The 16,726-nt window shown below is 37.8% G+C and overlaps 1 protein-coding gene across 6 annotated transcripts in view; it reads right to left on the bottom strand.

Annotated features, from left to right (window-relative positions):
- Positions 1 to 356: 356 nt before the first annotated feature.
- The window catches only part of LOC126251359 (leupaxin), a 507,262-nt gene continuing 490,892 nt past the window's right edge, over positions 357 to 16,726 (bottom strand). For 5 of the 6 annotated variants that reach the window (XM_049951764.1, XM_049951756.1, XM_049951772.1 and 2 more), the window contains exons 3-10: positions 9,873 to 10,044; positions 9,632 to 9,752; positions 9,200 to 9,347; positions 8,081 to 8,350; positions 7,811 to 7,984; positions 7,481 to 7,711; positions 1,578 to 1,698; positions 357 to 1,427 (exon numbers count right to left, since the gene is read on the bottom strand). In XM_049951764.1, coding sequence (XP_049807721.1) covers positions 1,282 to 1,427; positions 1,578 to 1,698; positions 7,481 to 7,711; positions 7,811 to 7,984; positions 8,081 to 8,350; positions 9,200 to 9,347; positions 9,632 to 9,752; positions 9,873 to 10,044 — 1,383 coding nt within the window. In that variant the 3' untranslated portion in view covers positions 357 to 1,281. Of the gene's footprint in view, positions 1,428 to 1,577; positions 1,699 to 7,002; positions 7,213 to 7,480; positions 7,712 to 7,810; positions 7,985 to 8,080; positions 8,351 to 9,199; positions 9,348 to 9,631; positions 9,753 to 9,872; positions 10,045 to 16,726 lie in introns of those variants that run through there. The other variant, XM_049951781.1, reaches the window with a different exon arrangement.

Here is a 16,726-nt window from a genome sequence, read left to right as displayed (position 1 = left end):
AAATTATTTAATGGAAATTTTCCTCTGAATTATATTTTGTGTGTTTGATTGAGTCCATTATTGTCTCTTATTATTTATTTGACAATAGATATATTCTTACTATCACTCCACAGAAGTCACTTGCATATTTGAAGATAATTTTCATTTCTTAGCTCGACACAACATGAAGTGGGAAACAGCACAGATTTCTTTCTTCCTTTTGTTCAGTCAATTTCTTTAAGCTGAAACTCGGTTTTAAAAATTACACATCCAATTTTCACACATTACTATTGCTATACTTTCTCTTAAAAGTTTAGTACATAGAAATTAGCATTATTTTGAGGTTTCTCATAAAAGGAGCTATTTAAAACACCATATAAGATATTACATTTTTATTGTGTTCAAGTGATAGTAACAAAATATAATCTGATGGCACTTTAAATCAAAGATGTCATAAAAGAGGATAAATCATATAAAAAAAGGCAGTTTGAAAAAATTAACATGGCAGACTGGACACACAGATACATAATGACTTATACAAAAATATACTTGCAGAAATATCTATTACACTTAAAATCAAACAGTTCTATATTTTTAATGTATATAAACTTTATTGTATTTTCACTCACATATGAGAAAAAGAAACATGATAACAATTACAGTATCCCTGTGTAACAGGAAGAAAGGGAGATGATAAACAACAAATATATTTTCACATCAACTGGCTGCTATTCTCTGTACATTCATGAGTCATGCATTGTCTGAGTACTTGCACACCTCTATCAGCATTTTGCAGAAACAGGAAAAGTGGTAAAACATAAAATAAATGATGAGAGATAATATATTCTTTCCAAAAATTTCTTAGACTAGTAATACAATTCACTAACTCCTGTCTACCATAATCTTACAACTTTCATAAAAATTATAAAAATGAATTACAAAACCTTTATGTTTTCAGAAAAAAGGTAACTGAACTGTCTGCAAAATTAGATGGCTGTAATTTAAGAAGTAAACAATAAAATTATGTCCCACATATTTATATAACATAAAATGAGAAGAAGCAATGCTAAAAATCTTACTAAATGGTGCAGTGAGACTGAAAAACATATTTGTAGTTATTGGCAAGTAAAACAACATTACATTTTAGAAACGTCTATCTCTCTATACACATAAGAAATACAACTGGAAAAGAAAACAGATTTACACAATAATACATACAAAGAAATACAAAGTTAAGCTTTCTGCAGTTACACATTTTAAAAATAAAAATTATTCTCTCCTGTTATTTATTTTTTAAATTTCTCAGCCAAACAACTTATCAAAACAGCTGTGGCAGTATGGTTTGTCATTTTGTTCCTTAAATGTGCCTTTATTTAGTTGCTTCAAGCAGAAAGCACACACAAAATGCTCTGGATGAAACTTGCGGAACATTGCTGTTATGCAGCGACCTGCAATGAATAGAAGAAGATATGAATTATGTCCTGTAACACTATGAAGCTGTGATAAGTATATATTCATTACAATGATTTTGGAATGTAATAATATTTTTGCCCTTGCGTATCTTTATAACTGCGAATTGTATAATGCAAAATATTAACCTGTTATTGGTTTGTGGCAACCAGCACAGAGAGAACCTCTCTTGGCATGATAGTGAGTCTCACAGTATGGTAGACCTTCATGATCAAAGAATGATCCACCATGAAATGGCTGTCGACAGTCCTGCATAAAAAACATGAAAATAATTAAATCTGATCATTCTTCATATGAAAATCATCGACACATTAAAAGTTGAACAAAAATACAGAAAATTACTGAAACTCACATTTAAAGTCTTGAAATATTAGCATTTTGTTTTAACTTCTTTAATACAATAAGATGTTAATAAGGACTTAGAGATTATGAGAAATTTTATAAAACATATACAACAAAACAACAATGGTACACATAAGTATAATATGAGACACTTCATAAAAATATTTAAACAAACTTGGAAGAAATCCTTATAATACCAGAAAAAATAGCAGTGTAATGAGACCTGTGAAAACTGGTTCTGATATAATAACACTACAATAAACTATAATGCCAGGGTCTGTTCACTTATAGAAATTTATCTGACAAGAGAAAATAAGTGCCCAATAAATACTATGACAAGGCCAGTGTCATTTAAAGAATTTACAGAAGCAGTGCACATGCATTATAAGAAGTTGCAGATACAAAGAATTTTAATGACACAGGAAGATAATTTATGAGACAAAAATTTTCACACATTCACTTATCATTCAAATACCAAAAAAATTCTTCAGGTCAGATTCAGCAAAATAAAATCAAAACCTCATTTTCACTATTCACTTGCTGTGACACTGCTGACAGGAGTGATAAGTGTATCACATGAATTCTTCTCGGTTTATCAGCTGAATGTTGGCGTCGTCTTGTTGCAACGTACCCATCATCTTCTGGCCAGGAAATGATGGGTACAAAACTCATTGAAACATTGCAACAAGATAATGGGTACAAAACTCATTTAAACGTTGCAACAAGGTGACACCAAAACTCGACTGATAACCCATGAAGAATTCATCAGTGGAATATGCCGAGAAAGACTGCAGTTGCATATAAGTGTATCAGTAATGTAGAAGCACGAAAAAACATATGCCCAAAAAAAATTACCCATACAGGCAAAATAAAATGTATTGATTGAGCCAAAACACTTCCCAGATAGTCATCTTGTTGTTATACAGGGAGAAAGAAAGAGCAACACTGACTGCAGAACACCAAACAGAATATTACCAGCCATCATTATTGACAGATACATGCCACAACTGTTGAAAACCAACTATGTCCCTTACGCCAGTCATCTAGAAGGGTCCTGAACAGGTCTTTTAAAAAGCATTGACAATACAAATGTCAACTTACACACTTTATCATGTGCACACATGCTCTATTATTTAATAGTGTTTGTATTCTTTAATTTTCCAAATAGAATGCAGAGAAAGAAAGATTATGGTTTCATGTCCTGTCAACTGATACTGTGTGTATAGTGTGCCATGACACTGTGAGAAATGAATGAATAGTGAACCATTAGACTTTTACAATATTAAACAACTTCTTTGGAAAACAGTATTATACACTAGGGACAAACTGGACAAGTCAGCATTGTTTTAAACCGACTGGCTTTATATTCAGGAAGATAGGAGTTCCATTCTTCATCCAGTCACCCTGATTTAGGTCTTCTGTGGTTTCCCTAAATAACTGCAAGAAAAGAGGAGGGATGGTTCCTACTATAAGGCCATGGTCAATTACATGTCTCATCCTCATCAAATTAGACCAGCTGTGTGGCTGGATTGACGAGTTTTTAGCAAACAGAACACAGCATGTTGTTCTCAATGGAGAGACATCTACAGACGTTCAAGTAACCTCTGGCGTGCCACAGGGGAGTGTTATGGGATCATTGCTTTTCACAATATATGTAAATTACCTAGTAGATAGTGTCAGAAATTCCATGCAGCTTTTCGCGGATGATGCTGTGGTATACAGAGAAGTTGCAGCATTAGAAAATTGCAGTGAAATGCAGGAAGATCTGCAGCGGATAGGCACTTGGTGCATGGAGTGGCAACTGACCCTTAACATAGACAAATGTAATGTATTGCGAATACATAGAAAGAAGGATCCTTTATTGTATGATTATATGGTAGCAATACCATGACATGTTCAATATTCTTGTAAAAGTGAGCCACAGATGAATAAAACGACAAGAACAAACCTAAATTTGGGTGACCGGACATGGTTTCGAACTTCCACTTTTCCTGAATGAACAGGAGGGGGCCATAACTAGTCCATCTCATTTCTTATGTGTAGCAACCACTGAATCACTACAATGTGTCCTTCAAGTGACACAAACCTCACTCACTGACACATCATATTCGTACTGTGCTGCCTCCAAACAACCAACTTCATCTGGACCTCATATTATTGTCTTTAAATACTTGATGAACTTCTAACATCTGTTTATATTAGCATATAGCTATGTCCAAACATTCCTCAACACAGTAAGAGACAACAAACAAAGTTTGAGGTTACAGAATATGTAACCCACTAGAATTTCCACATAACACTGTTACTTGATATCCACAGCGCACACTACTGTGAAATATCGAATACAGATTAGCATAAAAATTTCATTATACCACACTGCAGCATCAGTATAAATTACACTACAATTACACCACCATTCACAAAACCCACAAGACATACTAATAATAGTCTAGAATTCAGTGCATTTATCAGACAAAAACACTGCAACAATTAATTGCCAAAATGTAAGTCTGCATGGTGGGCTAACGTCTTGTCTCAAACATTTGCATCTACCTCTACATCTACGTGACTATCTGCAATTCACACTTAAGAACCCAGCGGAGGGTTTTCTGGACCACTTTGACACTGTTTCTCTACCGCTCCATTCTCTGACAGTGCATGGGAAAAACAAACACTAAAATCTCTCCATGTGAGCTCCAATTTCTCTTATTTGATTACAATAATCATTTCTCCTTATGTAAGTGGGTGTCAACAAAATATTTTCACATTCAGAGAAGAATGTTGGTGATTGAAATTTCATGAAAAGATCTCAGAATGAGAAAGGCCTTTACTCTAATGATTGCCGACTCAGATTTCGTATCCTTGACACTCTCTCTCCTATTTCGCAATAATACACAATGAGCTGCCCTTCTCTGCACTTCTTTGATGCCCTCTGTCAATCCAGTCTGGTATGGACCCCACACTGCATGGCAACTCTCTAGCAGAGGATGGATAAGCATGGTGTAGGCAGTGTCTTTAATAGGCCTGTTGTGCCTTCTACGTGTTCCATAAATAGAACAGTGTCTTTGGTTTATCTTCCCTCAACACTACCTATGTGATTGCTCTAATTAAGTAGTTCATAATTGTAATTCCTAGGTATTTAGTTGAATTGGCAGCCTTTGGATTTGTATGATTTATCATGAAACCAAAATTTAATATATTCCTTTTAGTATTCTTGTGGATGACCTCACAGATTTCATTATTGAGGCAAATTGCCACTTTTTACACCATACAGATATCTTGTATCAATCATTTTGTGATTGGTTTTGGTCTTCTGATGACTTTACTACATCATCCACGAACACTCTAAGAGGGATGCTCAGATTGTTTCCTATGTCAGTTACGTACATCAGGAACAGCAGAGGGCATAAAACATTTCCTTAGGAAACACTAGATATCACTTCTGTTTTACTCCATAACTTTCTGTCAATTACTATGAATTGTGATCTTTCTGACAGGAAATCACATGAAAAATTTACAGAACTCTTCCATGGTTACCTGTATTATAACTTTAGCACACCATCAGTTATGAGGATCAGAATTACCATTTAAGTGTGTAAAAACTTGTTTCCAAATGTACTAAATTTACTAACAGACTGTCTCACAATTAATATTTTATATTAGGTTAGCAAAAATGTTGACATATGAAACTGTTATGGAAGTGTGGAGTATTGCTCCTCTAATTTTTCTCCCTCCTTTTTCTCTGACATTATAAAGAAGTTTAGAGGCATAAAATATCCAGAAGATATTCATCTTTACTATTTATAAATCTGTTCATAATATTTAAACATGGGCTCTCTCATGCAGCAATAGACAGCACACTGTTTCAGAAAATTCTTAAACCATTACAATAATTTCACAGTTCATCTTTCAGTAAACTGAAATAGTAGAGCTGCAGATTCATTACAGAGAATGCAAGTTGTCGCAATGCTTGCACATATACAACAATTCATTCTCAACTTTTAGTGAAAACTCTGATGAATTACATTCAAGACTGGCAGAAGATACATTATCATATTTTTATGTAGACTTCAGCTGGTCAGCAAAAGAATCATGTGGTTTACTCAAGTGATATTCAAAGAGACAAAATGCTTCAATTAAACATTTCACAAATAGTAAAGAGAGGAGATAGGAGAGAAAAACTCAGTAACTGTTGTTTTGGATGCAGTATTCCTCATTTTATTTATTTTTCAAGTCTGGGTGTTCTTTCTTGAACATGCTGAATTTACAACACCAAACAACAAAATTTCTATCTTGGCAACCAAAGAAATGTAATCAAAGTTTTAAAATTTTCTGTTCAATGAAGATTAAAAACTGACTACTTGTGAAATAATGATAACTTTAGCATTTCTTTCAACTTTGTTGCTAAATATAGAATTATCATTAACTGAATCCTTCTTCTTATACAGTCTAATAGTTTCATAATAGTTTGCCATAAAGCAACTGGAGCTCACAGGATGAATATAAATATCATGTTTTGTATACAAGTTGCTGAATAAGACATTGATGTTTGCTTAATCAGTTCTTACAAGGGCATGTTCGCAACTAATGCTACCATATACACAAAGAGGAATGTTTGTCTTTTGTGACCTATTATAGTACCCCCAAAAAAGATAAAAACCACTGCATGCATCTGAAGATAAGTTTTTGTTTGCTTGTTGGTCAGAGCTACGGTATGTACTGAATAGATTTTTTTCCTTGTAAACAGTAACATGCATAGCACATGCCATTACATGAGCTGCTAATTAAGTAATAAATCAATAAAAGGAATGATAACACACATGAAATTAGGTAACATGCACGTGGCACATGGCCGTGTAACAAATAACTTGTACACGCACATGCTAGCCATAAGACTTTCTTGAATTTGTTTTGTTTATTTTTGGTTTTTATTTTGTGTTTATTTTCTTTTTCAATTCTATTTATTTTTTCTTTTCTTTTGTTTTATTTCATTTTATTTCATACAAATACATGATATCTGTGTAAGTAACTACAACATAAAACTCAGGATAAGAGATAATAGGGATACTAGGTGCCTTTCACTAAAAGAAAAAAAAAAATGCTGCATTCTATATGGAAAGTGAGATGACAGAGTAGTAATCAAATGATTTGTCTGTGGAGTAGCGGGAATTGTTGTGTGTCAATATATCTTCTTTTATAGTACACAAAATGTAGAAAGGAAATGGGATATTTCACTTTATTTAACTTTTTATTGGTTTCAAATAAGATGGGGGGCAAGAATGGCACTTCATATGGGTATGACATTTAGTCTTCTTCGTCATCTTCCTCATTTCCATCATCTTCAACTCCAACACATTTGGGACAGACAGGTTTTCCTTCCATTGCATAGAAAGATTTACCAGTAACTGGCTTCTTGCAATCCTAAGCATCAATAGAAAGACATATGAACAAAGAAGATACAAAATTTACATTTAATGTGCATGCACTGCAAGTTTTCCTTGCCATTCAAGTGCGCTAAAGAAAATGAGAAAATGAAAAGCTGTGAAAAGCATAAATAATAATTATGAGTATTTTCAAGCTAAACAAAGTTGTTAAATAAATGTCATTTTTATTTATGGATTACAGGAACAATAGAGCTACTGACAAAGAATTAAAGAATGAAATTTTTTTATACAGGACAGTATCTTACCCGGCAAACAAAACAGTCAGAATGCCACTGACTGTTCAAAGCTGAGATATAATTTTCCATGATTGGGCGATTGCAGCCACCGCACTTTGGTGCAAACATATCAAAGTAGTCATCACGACAGTAAGGCTTTCCATCACGTTCATGAAATCCCTCCTCACCAAACTGTTTCCCACACTGAGCACAAAAGAAATGTTCAGTGTGCCATGTTTTCTCCAATGCAGTTACACATTTCTGGAAGAAAGATTACATATATATCAAATTCTTCTTTTTCTGAATATTGCACCCTTTACTCTCAACTAACTAGAATAAGACTGATTGAGTAATACTTACATCAAGAATTGGGCCGTTACAGTAAGCACAACGAGGTGAAAAGAGATTGTGATAGTCAGGTTCACAGTAAGGATGACCGTCTCTTTCAAAAAAGTTCCGTGTTCCAAGTTCTTGGTTACAGTGTGTACAGGTAAAGTGCTCTGGATGCCATGTCTTACCAAGAGCAGTGATAACCTGAAAAATATAGCATGTAGCATAACATGACAACATAAACAGGATTTTCTTTAATCGCAAAATAGTAGTCCATAGAGCAAAAATTTAGGGACATACCTGTCCAACAATAGGTTTATCACAAGCACTGCAACATCCCTTTTGAGTCGTGTTGACCCCCTGACGGCTCATGTCTGCCTGAAGGTTTCCAAGCATAGAATCAAGTTGATTCTGTTTGGAGCTACTAACAGTTGTGGCAGAAGACGATGTCAGCTGCTGGGTATGAATCTGGGGAGAAGCTTGGGGTCCTGGAGAACTTTTTGTAGCTTTGTTTGGTTTGGCGTATGGTGAATCAGTTACTGTCTGATGTTGATGTGTGCTGGCATTGATCTGTGGAAGATATTTAATGAAATGAATTACCTATCTGATAAAGTAATTTATAGTTAAGCTACTAGCATTACACATATTACAGAGAAAGACAGCCACACTCATAATTAGGCTGAACTGAACATTCTAACTAATTTGAACAGATTTCATTTATATAAAATAATAAAAATATAACAACAGTTCATTTGCAAGGCACTGCAAAATTCCTGGGAAACAGCAAAGACTGGAGTTAAATGAATTTCATCTGTGAAAAGCAGCTAAAACTTTCTGTAATATCTGAAAGCTACATGCTAGGAAGATGCCACAAGAGAGAGACCTGAGAAGGTTGCTCGTTGGGAGTGGACTGAACACTGGAGCAGAGCTGAGGGCTTGAGCTCGTGCCTCACTTCTCCTCCTCTCCCTCTTCCCCTCACCATATGGCACCCCCTCCCTACCCTCCCAGCCCCACCCATGCTTCAAACTATTTCTAGCTTTCAGCAACAACATGAGCCAAGAATGGATACGCTCACACCCACAAGAAACTGTGCATATGTGTAAAGGAGGTCACACAGGTCTCTGATAGCTGCAAAATTAATAAACACAGTACATTAATCAGTACTTTACAGTAACTAAAGTTGTTGTAAAATTTGAGATGATTGAATTTCACAACTTAAGAAACACTGATTAGACAACTCAGCCTCAATGCACAACATAAAGAAGCATTATTGATTTAATTAATGTAATGTGAAGATTTATGCTTTTACAGTGTGTGTCTGACTATGTTGAGATAATTAATTCACAATGACAATAATTGACATAATTTCTACCAATTATGAGAAATGTAAAAATGGAAATATAAGTTTAATAGTTCACCTTGAAATCTGCCAATGATGCCATCAGTATGTCTAATTCTTTTGTGGCAGCAGATGCACCAGCACTAGATGTCTTTGGATAGTCAATATCTGTCCTGACTTCCCGAACTATCATAGAATTTGTCTGGTGATGTGTGTCATTTACATCACTAAAAAGAAACACAAGTGAAAATTATCCTTTTTTCTACAATATTTAATATTCTCATTACTTTTTCTGTGCAATAGAGCAGATTAAACTTAATACAGTTAGATTATGGGACACTCTCAAAATGAAAAATAATAGCAATCTTTGTAAAATGTTCAAATAAGATATAGCATAATTAATTACAGCTATTTTGCTAACTTAATTGTATTCCAACCATTCTTCTATTCTCACTCTTCATATTAATGCAATTGTGTATACAAGTATACAACATTTTCTGTTTTGACATACCCATTTGGGACTACAGTATTTAGTTCATCAAGAAGGCTATCAACTGATGGTCTGACTCTAGTTTCTTGTGAGCTTGAAGGTCGTCCAGTTGGTGTTGTTGAACCATTTACTGTGCTCATATCTAGAAAGCACAAATTTTAAAGAAGTTCAGTTATATTCAGTATGTTATCATACCTTAACAAGGCACAAATATTCCACCATATGTAGAACAATAGGAGAGTGGTACACAAATGTTGCTTACCTCTTCTTTCAGTGTAGCTTGAATAATGAGCATTGCTCAAATCTTGAAGCAGTGTGTCCAGTTCAGAAAGATTGTTATTCAATGATGGCATTTTTGCAGGAGTGCTTTGTTGATAGGCTGTCTTACTAGTCATTACAGAATCATTAATCAGTCGCTGATTCTGATATGTGGGCTGTAAAGAAGAAAAAAATATGATAACTATTTGCATAAAATTGTATAGTCTGCTGAGATTACACTGATCCAAATCTTATCCACTTGCTTTCAAAATCTAGTAATCATATTTTCAACCTAATCTTCAACTCATAAGATGAATCACATGCACAAAAATGCATATGCTTGTAAGCAATGATTTCATAATTATTTGTCACAATGATAACTACTACAGACAAAAATGAAATGAGTAACTTTTCCTTCATCACATTTTCCTGTCTTTATTCCATCATGTGGACATTTCTATGTCAATTCAATAACCATACATTAAAAACAAACTCAAAAAATAACAATAACGAGTAAATGTTCTGGTGCGCACTCTGACTGAACATATACTCTTAAGTACCACATTTATTTGACAGGTAATTTCTGAAACTTCAGCCACTCTCTTAGATAAATTATCTGTGTTTCCTGCCTTGAAAGACACTATGGAGACTGGTGTATGAATAAAATAAAACAGTCATTAATCCAAGATTGTTTTGAATGCCACAGTGTTTTACTAGGCACAGTCCTGTTGGGAGGTGGTATCTCTTTACCTTCCTCTGACCTCTGAGCTGATATACCCAGCCTGTTACATAGGAACCTAACATTTGCTTGTGGACTCCAAAACATGGTGCAACTCGGCTTTTTTCATATCAACAAATGTTGGTAGAGGTGAAAGAAGTGAAAAGCGGCAGATAAAAATCCTAAAATTGACCACAGATCAAATCCAAACTTTTGGATTTCTGTTCTGGCACTTTACCACTGAGTCACTAAACCAATATAGATGTATAAATTCTCTTAATTTTGTAGCTATAATCTGCTGTGACAGTAACAATGAAAAAAAAACTAATTTCAAAAGTTAAAACACTTATGGCTGCAAGTATCAACAGAAAACTCTCATCACATAGCTTTATAAGTACCAGCAGTAATGGTTAAACTTCTAAGGTGTCTACCAATTGCAGGTGGAATGGACCATGCAATTTAGAATAAGTACTCACTGTTTTAAACAGATACATGTAAAGTGCTGCAGGACTGCCTGTCCATAGCACTGACTGGAACACAACAGTAGGCCTGTGACTATGACCAAGATGCTCTGCCAATGCACTTCATACTCTACATGCTCTGATGCCATTTGTGCAGCTTGTTGATCAACAAACAAAAATGGTTTTCATGTACTCCAGTATTTAAGAAACAAAATAAATCTAAATGGAATATGGCACAGTTATGCCACTTGATGGAAGACTTCCAGAGTCGCAGAGTTCCATGCATCAATGTGCCTCAAGTCAGGGCCCTAGAAACATATAATGAACTCAACAGCTTGCACAATTTGTATTGTAAAACCGTTGACAGGCAGCACCACCTAAATGTACCACAACGATGCCATTTCAAAAGTCCATCATTTATTTTGGAATAACCATTCAAAGCAATACAAGGGGGGGAGGGGGGGGGAGACATTAATCACGTAGTGAGAAAAGCATAAAATACCATGACTCATTAGGACAGTTCTGAAAAATGTCAGTTTCAGATGAAGTGCAAATTTCTTTTTAGTTGTCTTACTGTATAGTGTGAAGTCTGTTAGACATCTTACATGATAAGAATGATGCGACAGACTCAAATAGTGAGCACTACAGAGGTGACATTATGCTTTAAGCAAAAAAAACTGCTCTTGTTAACTTTAGTGGAGGGTAAACCACTGGCTATGAATTGACTACATCCATGAAATGTAAGTTGTAAATGGGTGAATAAAGAGACTGAATTGAATTGATATTTCTTGTGACAACATAAACACTGCACATGAGCCATAAAAATTAAGCTAGATGAAAAACAGACATATGGCTGTGCACATACACATTATTTCACCATGGTTTCTATGACTGGAGTAACATCGTCTACAAGCTGCACTGCTATTAATTCTGTTACAGCTTTTGAAGATGTTACATCTCACACTTGGTTTCTTACAGTCTGAACAGTAGTAAAGTGCTGGGAACTTCAGTTTCAGAGTGATTGAAATGAAAGGTGATGTGTCTCAAGCAGGGAGTCAAAAACGTTTCTTACATGGTACAAAAAGAGCCTGGAAAGTAATACTGACTTTGAAAAAAAAATGGTTGTGGAGCTGATAATAAATTTTTATCTGCATCTTCTGCTCTTTTCTTTTTAATGTACACTTCCTACAGAAATAGTAAGGATGGTTAGAGTTTAGTGTCATTTCATGACACTGACCTTGTCTCACTGAGTACTCACCAGAGCACATAAGCTAAGCAATGTCAGGTGTGGACAGTACTTGGATGGGTAACTGTCTGGGTATGCCATGTACTTTTGGCTGCTTTCCCTTAGCCTTATGGCAAAGGGAAGGAGGGGTGTGGCGTAAAGTCCCTGATCATTGGTCTTTGCACCAATGCCCTCGATTAAATTTCTAAACTCTTAGCATCCTCTCATGAAATGAGGGCACCTGACACTGTCCACAGTGATTTGTCCATCATCTTCGTTCTTGTACTTGTTATCATCAGCATCATCATGACCATCTTCATTATCATCATCTAGCACAAACATGAGAACACTCTACATCTACTCATTACAATCACCTACACTTACCAGATACACTTAAAACACACAACTCTTAACTCTGGAATGGAAAGGTGCCATTGAGCATGAAACATAGAAAAACCTTTCCAATTAGGTGCCTGAACCTACTCTTCGTGATCTCCCAGCCAACAATGCCATGTGACTTTACTTCAGGGCCTTTTCAGTGCTGTTGTCATTAGAAATAGAGAACTAGTTCAGTTGGAGAAAGATGGGGAAGGAGTGGTCACAGCAATCATCCATAATTTGTGTGAAATAATTCGTGGAAACTGCATAAAATCTAAATACGAGTGGTGAACCGTAATTTGAAAATCACTGATACCATATAACAACCCAAAGCATAACTTTATTAATAATATGAACACCCTCATTTAAATACCTTATTTTTCGAACTTGTTTCCTGAAATATCTGCATTGCACTGAAACATAATTCTGTTTTTATCAGCTTATGGAACTCTGACCCTGAAGGTAGGAAGAAAGATTAGGGTTTAATGTTCCGTCGACATCGAGGTCATTAGGGACAGAGCACAAGCTCGGGCTGATTCTGCGGAATGGGAAGGAAACTGGTTGTGCCCTTTCAAAGGAACCGTCCTGGCTTTCACTTTCAGTACAGTCGGTCTCAGAGCCACCAGTACGACAGCTGTTAGTATGGTGTTGCATTTATCTCCCATCATGATAGAAGTTACAAGAGTTTTAATGAGAGAAAGCACTTTTTGTCTGCAACATATTGGTGCTTCATGGGTTAACGCTTTCTATTTCCGTTATGGTGAACTGAGGTGACAAACTTCATGGGACAGCGATATGCACATACACAGATGGCGGTAGTATTTCATAAAAAAGGTATAGAAGGGCAGAGCATTAGTGGAGCTGGCATTTTTAATCAAGTACTTCAAGTGAAATGGTTTCTGACGTGATTATGGCCTCACGATGGGAGTTAATAGACTCTGAACGCAGAATGATGGTTGGAATTAGACGCATGGAACATTCCATTTCGGAAATCGTAAGGGAATAAAATATTCCAAGATCCACAATGTCAAGAATATGCCCAGAAAACCACATTTCGAGTATCACCTCTCGCCACGAACAACGCAGCGGCTGACAGTCTTCACTTAAAGACCGATAGCAGTGGCATTTGTGTAGAGTTGTCGGTGCTAACAGACAAGCAACACTGCGTGAAATAACTGCCGAAATCAATGTGGAACGGATGTCGAATGTATCCGTTAGGACAACGCGGCGAAATGTGGCGTTAATGATCTACAGCAGCGGACGAGCGTCGCAAGTGCCTGTGCTAACAGCACAGCATCGTCTTGCAGTGCCTCTTCCGGGCTGCTGCCCGTATCGGTTGGACTGCAAACGACTGGAAAACTGATAAAATTTTCTAGGGCTTCTAGGCGTGTCCAGTGCTTTAAAATCCACAAGCTATCGGCCATTGTCAAGTGGTGACTGTCGAATGATTACTGCTGCTGTCCTTATATAGCCTCTCTGTCTTCACTGACGTCACTGGTGCCCGCTCCACCGCCATATATGGTAATGTTTTCACTGCGCACTTGCCGCGCCCGCTTCAACCTTCCGATGGCCGGGTTCCAAGCTGTGCTTAGCTGCAGGCCGCCGTCTTTATTGAGGGTGTTGCCAGAAATTTTTAACTCGATCGCATCTTTTATAACACTGTCCGTATAGTAACAGATGTCTCGGCAAATGCAATACGGTGTCCGTTTTCTAAACTATGTTCCGACACCGCTGATTTCTCAGGATACCGTAGGCGAAAACATCTCTCGAGTTGCAAACTGTAGCCTGGTCAGAGGAGTCCCGAATTCAGTTGGTAAGAACCAATGGAAGAGTTCGAGAATGGCACATAACTGACGAAGCCATGGACCCAAGATGTCAACAAGCCATTGTGCAAGCTAATGGTGGCTCCTTAATGCTGTGAGCCAGCCGTTGTGACCGAGCGGTTCTAGGCGATTCAGTCTGGAACCGCGCGACCGATACGGTCGCAGGTTCGAATCCTGCCTCGGGCATGGATGTGTGTGATGTCCTTAGGTTAGTTAGGTTTAAGTAGTTGTACGCTCTAGGGGAAGTCCCATAATGCTCAGAGCCATTTTTTGAACCTTAATGCTGTGAGCTGTGTTTACATTGAATGGACTGGGTCTTCTGGTCCAACTGAACCGATCATTGATTGGTAGTGTTTATGTTCGGCTACTTGGACACCATTTGCAGCCATTCACAGACTTCATGTTCCCGAATAATAAGAACATTTTGGACAATTCGAGCAAATGATATGGCCGGCCAGATTTCCCGACACGAGTCCCATAGAACGTTTGTGGGACATAATCGAGAGGTCCCTTCGTGTACAAAATCCTGCACCGGAAACACTTTCACAATTGTGGACGGCTATAGAGGAAGATCGACTCAATATTGCTGCAAGGGACTTCCAACAACTTTTCGAGTCTATGCCACGTTGCGTTGCCGCACTACTCTGCCTAGGAGGTCCGAATCATATTAGGAGGTATCCCATGTCTTTCGTCACCTCACTGTAATGAGGTTCAAATGGTTCAAATGACTCTGAGCACTATGGGACTTAACTTCTGAGGTCATCAGTCCCCTAGAACTTAGAACTAGTTAAACCCAACTAACCTACGGACATCACACACATCCATGCCCGAGGCAGGATTCGAACCTGCAACCGTAGCGGCCGCGCAGTTCCATAATGTAGCGCCTAGAACCACTCGGCCACCCCGGCCGGCTGTAATGAGGTATTGCGTTTATCAACTATCATGATGGAAGTTATAGACTTTTAATGAGAGCAAGCTGTTGGTGTCTCTCCAGTTTGTGTGATACATACTGGACTGGTGGTCATGGTGTAACACTTTCCATTCTCGTTAGTATATTTTGAGGAATAATAGAACGATTTGTTCTGGATAAATGTTTTCCTTTCATTGTTTTTACAAAAAGTTAAAACTCGCGGCGGACGGGTGTGGGGCGTGAGTCGGGCCCGCGGCTGGAGCGGTCGCCCCCGCGCTCTATTTGCGTCTGCCGGGCGTCGCGCCAGCCGCCGTCGCGGCCTGTGTAACAGTACCGGCGCTGCAGCGCGTCTTCCGCGCCGCCCGTTGCATAATGTCAGCGGCCCCTCCAGGGCCGACGCCAAGAACTGGCCGACGCCGCCGCCGACGCCGCCTCCTCGCCGTAGCTACAGTTTTCTGGACCGCGGCTGACAGCGCAACAAGCCTAACGGACACACGCCGGCCACTGCGGCTCCGCAGACAGCTAAAAATGTCTTGTCCTCGACACAGCCGGTGCGAAGACAATACCGTCACGGACAGGTAAGTGCCGTAGCACGTGTCACCACGACGGTCGGATAGTAAGGCGACTACAGTGACCAGAATCCCGCGTTCGCCTCCCAGCGCTAGGAGCGGTGAGGGAGCTTCGTACTGTCGTTCTATTCCACTAACAGAGGTGGTTCGTTCGCCGTCGCCTGTCAACGACCGTAATCACTGGTATCTACACGGGGTATCGAACCCAGGAATGTTCCATGCGGAGCACTGCCGTTTCAACTTAGCTAACAGGAACAAACGAAAGCGCTCACATACAGTCAGTCGGGATAGCTTCGTGCCACTTTTTACCATTTTTTGACAATACCGGACACGAAATAGGTTGCACATCACAGCAGAAATTTTAACATTTTACATCTAAAGTTACTGAGTACTTGGGGAAGCGAAAACATACGCTATGCCCTATTAGGGTAAAAATCTCTATTTTAATACTGGTACAAAGTTACATGGTCACTTAGGGTAACTTTATACCAGTCTTAAAGGACGTATTAATTTTGCTATATCTAATGCTCTGGGTAAATTTAGATCGTGCCAAAAGGAAATCAGGTGTTATTAAGAAGTGAAAACAAACAGGGTTAATTCAGTACTGCAGGTACATTTTGAAACATCAAGATGTTTGTATCGACCTGCCATTGATCAACATAAATCACTGTGGCCGGAAGCTCTCTCCACAGTCAATGAAATTAAAGCACAATCACAAGAGCTTTCAGAGCCACAGTAAAACAGCTCTTAGTATGGTGTTGCATTTATCTCCCA

The sequence above is a fragment of the Schistocerca nitens genome, chromosome 1 (genome assembly GCF_023898315.1).
Source record: "Schistocerca nitens isolate TAMUIC-IGC-003100 chromosome 1, iqSchNite1.1, whole genome shotgun sequence".
NCBI classification, from domain to species: domain Eukaryota; kingdom Metazoa; phylum Arthropoda; class Insecta; order Orthoptera; family Acrididae; genus Schistocerca; species Schistocerca nitens.
Note: the sequence above shows the minus strand (reverse complement) of the source record. Positions and strands in the feature narration are given on the sequence as shown.